This window comes from Fukomys damarensis, unplaced genomic scaffold (genome assembly GCF_012274545.1).
Source record: "Fukomys damarensis isolate Sample0158 unplaced genomic scaffold, DMR_v1.0_HiC HiC_scaffold_31, whole genome shotgun sequence".
Lineage (NCBI taxonomy): Eukaryota > Metazoa > Chordata > Mammalia > Rodentia > Bathyergidae > Fukomys > Fukomys damarensis.
In genome coordinates this window covers 5489368-5498109 of record NW_022900943.1, presented here as the reverse complement: position 1 = coordinate 5498109, position 8742 = coordinate 5489368, and the positions used below count along the sequence as shown (strand labels likewise).

Below are 8742 nucleotides of genomic sequence, written 5' to 3'. Positions count from 1 at the left end.
CTTTTGTTTCTGGAGTTTTAAAATAAGAGGCCCTGGATTTTCATTCTAACGTAGGCATTAAGTAGCCAGTCCAAATGTTATGCTTTGCAGGCTGCAGTCTCTGCGGTAACTTCTCAGTTCTGCCAAGTTAACACAAAAGGCACCAAAAGCAATTTATAGGCAATGAGGTTGGCTGTACTTTGGTAACATTTTATTTGTGAATTTGAATTTTATATAATTTCTAAATATAATGTAGTGTTGTTCTTTTTTTTTCTCAAATATCTAAAACTTTAAGAACCAGTCTTAGCTTCTGCAGCCATACAAAATCAGTGGGTCCTATCTGGCCTGAGGATGAAAGCTTTCTAGCTGTGTCCTAGGGAAACCCCTGGAAGTAAGCAGCAGGTAATGCGCACAAGGAGTTCTCGGCAGAACTTTCACAAATGCTCCGTAGGAGACACTACCAAAGTTCACTCAACAATGAGAATACATGGTAGTTTATTTATATACAACATATGGCTTAAAAAGCAAGTCATAAAAGAAATGCATGCAGTATGATTTTTATATGAAGTTTAAAAAACAAGCATATAGAAGTGCTGAGATCACAACAGAGAATAACAGCAAAAGAAATAACTGTAAGAAAAATCATGTATAACTGATAATGTGAGGGCTGGGGACTTAGCTCAGTGGCACTGCACCTGCCTCCCAAGTGCAAGATGCTGGGTTCGATCCCCAGTAGGTATAAAAAAAAAAAAAAAAAAAAAAAAAAAATGATAATGTGAAATAAGAAGAGAAGGCCCAAGGGGGGGGTGGATAAGAGGAAATAAGGAAAATAAAAAATATGAGAAAGAAGGAGAAAAAGAACACAAAAAAGAAAAGTCACGATAAACGTTGCCTCCCTGGTGTGGGAGGAGACAGGGATGGGCTCCTGGGTCCTAGCAATGTCGTCTCCGTACACCAGCCGGGTCACACCCGTGTTTGCTCTGTGTGTTCTTTGAATTCTGCGCGAGTACACACCTCATCATGCTAAAGCCTCCGTCTCCTGTTTCTACTGGAGCCGGCCGGGGTGGGAGAGACGCGTGGCCGGGCCACGTTTCCCTAAGTCTCCCCTGCTGCCCTTCCGGATGCCTTTGACACTCATCTGGCCCTGAGCTTCGCGTCTCCCAAGAAAGGCCTGGCTTTTACATGGCCGACGGCTTTCCTTTCAATGTACTTCGTTCTCAGACAGCAGTACTCGGTCAAATTCCCGCAAGGTCAAATTCACTTGGTTACCTGTCCCACTTTCCGGAAGCCTTCCTCGTTCACAGATTCTGCTTTTCCTAATTTCAAAATATAAATAATTTTAAAACACGGAACTGGGCAGTGCATGTCCCTCTGCTCCTCAGTGCTTATTCACTTCTAATATTTCTACCCTTGGGCCCTCCCCGTGTGGCTGTGCACTGCCTTTAATCTTGGCAGGGATACACTGAGCAAAGAAAATGAAGTGTATAGCTGTGGTGTGAAGGGCATGAGTTCGAGAGTAAAATGACCAGAGTGAGCACTTACTCGACTTACCAGCTGTGTGTTCATGGTGAGTGACCTAACCTCTCTGAGGTTATTTTTTCATTAATAAAATAAGACAGTCACTGACTATTAGCAAGAGTCACTGTGGGAATTAGATGTATAAAGTCAAGACAAGAAAACTAGCTCAATACCAGGAACTACTGTGTGACTTGTCACAGGCATGTAGTAAATCTGAATTTTCTTCCTTCCTTCCTTCTTTTCTTCCTTCCTCCCTCTCTCCTCCTCCTATTCCTTCATCCCTCTCTTTCTCCCGTCTCCCTCCTCTTTCGTCTCCAGGATTTGCAAGATTTTCTGCCTTCTTTCACCTTCTATGGTAGCTCGGCAAGCAGTTAAGTAAGGAGAGAAAAGCAATCTAGGCACAGGGACAGTCATAGGTGGAAAGATTGTGTCCGTGAGTTCTGAGGAAAGAACCTATCACCCCTCTGGCTGTACCTGGCTATCTCTTTAAACTTCTCATTTACCCTTGCACTTGGGTCTGTTTTCAGCTAGAAATTCCCGACCCACAGCAAAGGTTTCTGTCGGAATCTGTACAAGGGTTAGGAGTACTCCACCATGATTTTAGGGCCAAACTCACAGCCATGCAAACTACTTATCGCACTGCCTGGCATACTGCAAGCACTCGATGAGTGCTGAGTGTCATTCCTTTTATTTCTGTCATTACTATGATCATTATTGTTCAGATCAAATCCCAGAACACGCAGTAGGGGTTGCAAGGTTGTTAGCTTCCATGCATGCTAAATGCACACCAAGCTACAAAGGACAGAGATCGTTGTTCCTTTTAGCATTTCCCAGTTCCCCTGTCATTTTCTCCCCTAAAACATTTCTTCCTGTCTTTTCTGGAGCAAACATCATTATAATCACTTCTCGTTCACATCTCTGATATCCCATGGCTCTTGCCGTTCTTACTGGTAGAAGCAACACCTCTGAATTTACCACCATCTGCAAATATCATTAGCTATTGTTTATTCCCTCTCCCACACTATTAATGAAGATGTTAATTAAGAGCAGAACTAACACTGACCCCAGCAGCAACCCACGAGACATTTATCCAACTGGATAAACTTCTGTTAGTCATTACCCACTGCTCATAGACATCACCACTGCTCCATTTTCTTCATCTGCTAATTTGTAAGAGGCTGGGGGAGAGAGTTAAGGAAGCTCAGGATTATTTAAAAATTAGTGCTCTGGCACTTAGGGTTTTGGGAGAGGGATTTGGTGGAACATCAGAAGGACGGTTGTCAGTAGTATGCATGAGTGAGTGAGCTGGCCTCCAAAAGGATTTGGTAACTGCCTGGATAAGCTTGTGAGTTTCTGAACACATAGCGATGTGCGATGAGCACAAAGGATAAAGTTTTCAGACCAGCCACCTCTTTTCCTGGGTGATTGAACTGGCCCAAAGACGTCAAAGGATCTGTCCAAGGCCACCTCCCTGGATAGTGGTAGGATCTCAACCAGAACTCGGAACTCTGAACTTTCAATCCTCAGCTCTTCATGAGAATTCAGAAGTAAAGGGGATCTTGCTTCAGAGAGACTCTATCCTGGCATCCTTAGCACTTGCCTACTAACTCCTAAACTCACTGGGCCCAGTGCCCACCAATTTCATCTTTTTGTCTTCAGTGAACCATGCCCCACCCACTGGAAGAATTTGCTACACACTGAGTAAGGGAGTAAGCATGATGCACTACGATGCCTGCTTTCATGACCTATAAATCAGTACGTATCTCCAACCCTAGCTAAACATTAGCACCACTTACGGGAGCCTTAAGAATACCAGTGCTCACACCACCAGCCCTAGAGATTCAGATTTAATTAGGCTGAGTGAGGCCCAGGCACTGGTAATACTTTCAAACCCCCCAGGTAATTCTAACATACAGATGGGCTTGAGAACCACCGCAGAGGACAGAGTTATTTCCTCCGAGGACTCCTGCATGGAGAGGCTCCTTGTTGTGTGGGAAAGATCAGCACAAAACTGTTGTAACTTAGCAGTTACAAGCAACTGTCTCTTGGGCAGGACACTGTAGACGGTGACTGCATTACCGGCTCAGAGTGACATGGCTCTGGACATGCTGGTCTGGCAGTGGGGTCTACACTGCGCATGTTCTGGTAAACCAGAGATCTGCAGGCAGCAGTACCAACTTTAGAATAGCGCCACTTGTCAGCTGGGCCAAAAGTGAGCGGCTGGCTTAGTACAAAAAGTGGCCAACTAGACACAAAGTCAAGCAAAGAACAGAGAGACAAAGAGATAGGGGTTCTTACTAAAACAATAATGCCCACTGTACCCTTTGCAGTGACAAGTGCCTTCCTTCCATTGGTGTGGCAACAAAACCTTAACAGATGCAGACTGTAGGTCAAAGACAAAATAATAAAACATAACCTCAGGCTTCCTCCTGGACAAGATCCCCAAAAGGATAAAGCTTTGGAAGGCTACAAAAGCTGCTACTCTTCTAAATCCCAGTTTATGGGCATTTCCATTTCAGGGACACTGCTAAATGACCAAGTGCTTACTAGCACCCCTGTCTTCAGAATGGGAGTTAGAGTGCCCATGTTCAGTTGTGCAGGTTGTTCACTGCCCAAGGGCAGCTGGTGCATGTGTGGCTGAAAGTTGTACTGAGAAGGGCTCCCAAGAAGGACAGACAGCTGCATCCGCAATTCACAGAAAGGAGGCATGCGGACGTAGGAATGCCCAAAAAGGGAAAAAGATGAAACACATTGCTATATCCACGTCCTAAGTAGCAGAGGGATTTGATGAAAACAGAGAAGCAGAGAGAAGAGCAAGATGATCAGAGGTGCTGGGAAGGGACCCGAGGGGTTTCCCCCTTCTAACATGTGCTTCGATGCCATGGCTGTTAAGGCCATGATAAAACAGGAAAATAGCACAGGAAGCCAGGGAAGTGTGGACATGGGCTACACTGCAGGGCGGACAGTAAAAGCTGGGAAAAAGGAAGCCAGAGATACTTTTACGTGTTCATTCTCCTAACATGCAACTGCGGGCCCCCACCTCGGCTCACAGGCGTGTTCAGCCTCTGGGGAAGACAGAGCAAGAGGAGGCATCCCAGCACCAGTGAGGGCAGGCCAAGCACCTCCAACCAGTGAGTGCTTCCAGACACACAGGTTTGTCCTCCGAATCACTGCTAGAGGAACGCAGCTTAGCTAGCGAGGGACTCCTTTGGAGGAGAAAAAGAAAAAAAAAAAAAAAGGAAAGAAAGAAAAGAAAAGAAAATCAGTCATTCTGACAAGGTCAAAATACCAAGAAAACAGCGTTCCCACTCGGGAAGTTGTGGGTCAGCACCAGAGTTCACTGAAGCGTATTCTGTTCTGCTTCTCCTTCCTTGGGCTTTTTGGCCACAGGAGAGTCCAATGTCCCGCAGGAAAGACACGGGGATGGGAAAGCATTCACGTGGCTGGATACTGGAGAGGGGTTGGATGCTAGGTGAGGTCTTCTTCCTCTTGACTTTGAAAAGAAAGAGCCTATCGGAGGCGGTGGAAGAGTAGCGGCCACTAAGCCCAGGAAGGACAAACGATGGCAGTCACGCCCAGCTCGAGGTGTCACCAGGCCCGGGTCAGGCAGCAGCGAGGTCCCCTCAGGACCTGAAATTAGGCCAATTTGGAAGACTTGTCTTGTGCAGGTGCTTTCGGAAAGCTCGAAGAGAAAGCCAGTGCAGTGAGGAAGGAGAGAGGGGAAAAGGAAGCAGGAAAGGAAGGGAAGGAGGGAAAGGGGCGCGGACCCATCTATGGGACACAGGCCCACGTCAGACTTGGCTCTTGGCTGTTCCACGTACACAGAGGCCACTGAATCTGGAACACCACTGTGAGGCAAGGTTGGGCCTGCCCACAGTGGCAGAGCCACGTGTCCACTTCAAACTTCTCCCTCTTCTACCCAGTTGTCATCACCAACTAAAGCCACACACATACAAGCAAGGATATGTGCACATGTGCGCTTTAAACAAAACCTTTAGTGGTGCCGGGGATGAACCCAGGGCCTCCTCGTGGAAAATGTGCTGTGCCACGCCCGGCGTGTCCAGCTCCCTCCATGTACTTCCTGACAGCAGTGTTTCTGAGCATTGCCCATATCTCCAAGCAACCGAACAACCAGGGGAAATGTCCTACTTCTGCTTTTGTACCCTTCTTGGGCTAGATGGCCCTACTCCCTTTAGGGCTGCCACTATGGGCCTGTATGCTACATAAGAGGAAAAGAAGGAACGGAGCGGGGATCCCTTGCCCTGGTTGTGCTGCCCACTGGGATAGCTTGGGTGCGTGCCTGGCGTCATCCTATGGACAGCCCTGGACTGCCTCACTCTGGGAATTCTAAGATCCGTCCTAATGAACAGCATAGGATTGCTTTTCCCACAATTCCAAGTCAAAATTTCCCCTCTACTGCAAGGCTAGAGTCCTCTAGAACATACTGTTTTCTGGCCTTGAGAGAAACACCTTCCATGTGAAGGCCTACACTCTACCCTACCTCCTCTGTCTGGCAGGGGCAGGGGATGGGTGTGGGGAGCCTAGGCTCAGCTCTGTCACCCCGACACAGTGCAGGAGGGATACAGCTAAGCTTTCCCTAGAGCAGACGCTGTCACAAAAGGGCTTATTGGAAAAAAAGTGTTAAAGGGACGGAGCTGTTGGCAGGGATGCCAGCTCCATGCCAGTCTTAAAGTATGAATTCTTTCTTTTCTCCACTCCTCAATTTCCAAGGCTTTAGAGACACTCTATAAAGACAAGCAACCTGCAAACAGATATGTTTACAGTGTTTTATTAAGGTTTGGTGAGGAAGAAGGAAAAAGAGAAAGAAAAAGGCTGGATTTACAGGCCAGGGGGAGGGGTCTGGCGGTGCAGAGAGAGAAGAGGAAGAGAAAGAGAAGCAGGCATGCATGAGAGTCCCAGGCAGTGCCAAGAAGCGAAGAAAGGGCTGCTTGGGGACTTGGGGAGGGGGTACCCGAGCGCTACAGAAAAGGAGCAAAGAGCTGCAGTGGGTGGGGCTGAAGTGCAAGGGGATTTTAGGGTCCTCTTCGTAAAGACTGCTGCAAACAACAGGCAAAACAGGCCACAGTGACCACTCAGAGAAATGCAAGCTACGAGCAGGCAGTTACTAGATGGCACAGAAATAGCCCAGCAAATAAACAAATAGGCAATTGATAGTTAAATAAATGCCAGAGTGTACTACATGGTGAGGAGAGAGGAGGGGGGAGAGGGGCGGGGATAGCAACATCAAGGGAAAGCAAAAACAGGACACACACACACACACACACACACACACACACAGCCAGACCCCAAGAGATGCACAGAGTCACACAGAGAGACAGAGCTGGGGTGGGGGAGAAAGTCTTCAGTCAAATGCGGAGACTTGGCAGATCCACAGGCAGCCGGCTGGGCAGTTCTGCACTCGCTGGGTCTGGGCTATTGTTGTCTCTGAGGGGAGGAGGGGGTTGTTTGTTTGTTTTGTTGTTTGGCCTCTTTGTCTCTTTTGTTCCAAGCAGTTAGTTTGCTTCTTTCCCAGGCACTGGGCTGATGGAAAACCTTTATGGATATTCCTTAAAGGGACAGGATTAGCTGGTTCACCAGGATTATCAGTTTCCTGGTCCCTATCTAAAAGATTGTTCTATTTTATAAAAGGATCCTATGAAGAATGGAGAGTCAGTGTTTGTGGTGTTCTTGTGCCTGATTAACAAGAATAAACTGGTCAGTTTCACTCTCTCCACTAAGCCTCCTCCCCCAGGGTTGCCAAAACTGCCAGGGAAGAAAGGAAAGACAAAAGGAAAACCCTACAAAGAAAAGCAAATGAAAGCACATAAAGACCCGCAAACACACAGGGCTGCCTTAAAAAAAAAGGTCTCCAAATGAGAAATACATCTGAAGCCTGATCAGCAGACAGACAGATGGACTTTTAGGCAAGGACAGTGGGCCTTTCTGCCCCCTCCACAGCCCGGGAACTGCACCTTTCCCAAAGGCGCCCTTTCTCCTCAGCCCGCAGAGAGGACCGTGGCACCGGGTGCTGGATCCCGGTGGGTCGCCCGGGCTGGGCCTTCCAGGAGAACCGGTGGGAACCCGCGCAGCCCAGGTGATGCTGTGGGAGGTCGGGAACCACCAACCCCAGCGAGCCAGCGAGCCAGCGAGCTGTGAGGGCAAGGGGCATCCACCCGCTGAGACTTTCGGTCTGGCAGGGAATCCCGACTTCCTGTTGCAGCAGTAACTGAAATAGGTTTTGGTGCGAAGAAGCTTCTGAGAGAAATGAAAAGTTAAATCGTTCCCCAGTTTCTGTACCCTCGGCTTTCACTTTCCCTCCAGTCCTCCCTTGGGAAGCGGAGCCAACTCTTTTTCTCAATCTATTTTCTCCTCACTACCCCTGCTCTAACGACTCCCAGCGAAATCTGGGTGCTGGGTATGAAAATACACGCGTGCATTAGCACAGCCGAAGGCCAGAGGCTGAATGTAGGGTACCGGGGTGCGGACAGGGAAGGAAGGGGCTCCTTTGTGAACGAGCGAGCCAGGGGCACATACGAACCGGAGCCGGCTCCTGCCCTCCACGTCGTGGGGGCCGTCTCCCTCCTGTTCCTCAGGAGTTGGGGTCCCCGAGAGAGACAGCTCTGCCCTGCCCTGCCACTGTGTCTGCAGCCCACCTGGGTTTTCCTCCGCCCCTCTTCAAACCAGGGCAGGGTCCCCGGCTGTCCCCCGAAGCACGGGCCACTCTTCCGCACGCAGGGGGTGGCAGGTTTGGCCGCTTCCAGAGGGGACCAACTTAGGCAAGGAGGGGAGACCCGGGGCCCGCCGGCCTGGAGCCCTGCGACGTCTCGAGCACATGTGCTTCCCGCGAGGCGCAGACTTCGAGGGGCGTGGAAGGGGCGCCCCCTCCCCCCGAAAGGAGGGGCGAGGGTCTGTGGCCTTCCTGGCGTCGCCTGGACGCGAGGTAACTGGCATCCCACTCACCTGGAGCTGAGTACAGCCCGATTCTGACTCGGAAGGGCCGGGCGCACCGGACTTTCCGGGCAGGGCTCGGCGACTGACATAGGAGCCCGCCTGCCACGCGGAAGAAGCGAGGCCAAGGGGGCTCCGGCCGCGCCTTGCCCGGGGTTCGCTTCCGCCCCGTCCCGGGGTTCCCGGCAGGACTCGGTCCCGGTTTCACCCAAGTGCCCCGCTACTTTGTGGGTTTCGAGGTCGGTGTGCAGAGAGCGACTTTGGACAGGAACTCCAGACCTCGCCGATCCCAGGCGA

General features: G+C 49.7%; 1 protein-coding gene across 1 annotated transcript in view; it reads left to right on the top strand.

Annotated features, from left to right (window-relative positions):
- The first annotated feature begins 7914 nt into the window (after positions 1 to 7914).
- LOC104866769 overlaps positions 7915 to 8742 on the top strand; it is a 14734-nt gene continuing 13906 nt past the window's right edge. Inside the window, exon 1 of the mRNA XM_010630973.2 lies at positions 7915 to 8437. Within this exon, the coding sequence (XP_010629275.1) occupies positions 7915 to 8437 (523 nt within the window). The remainder of the gene's footprint in view (positions 8438 to 8742) is intronic.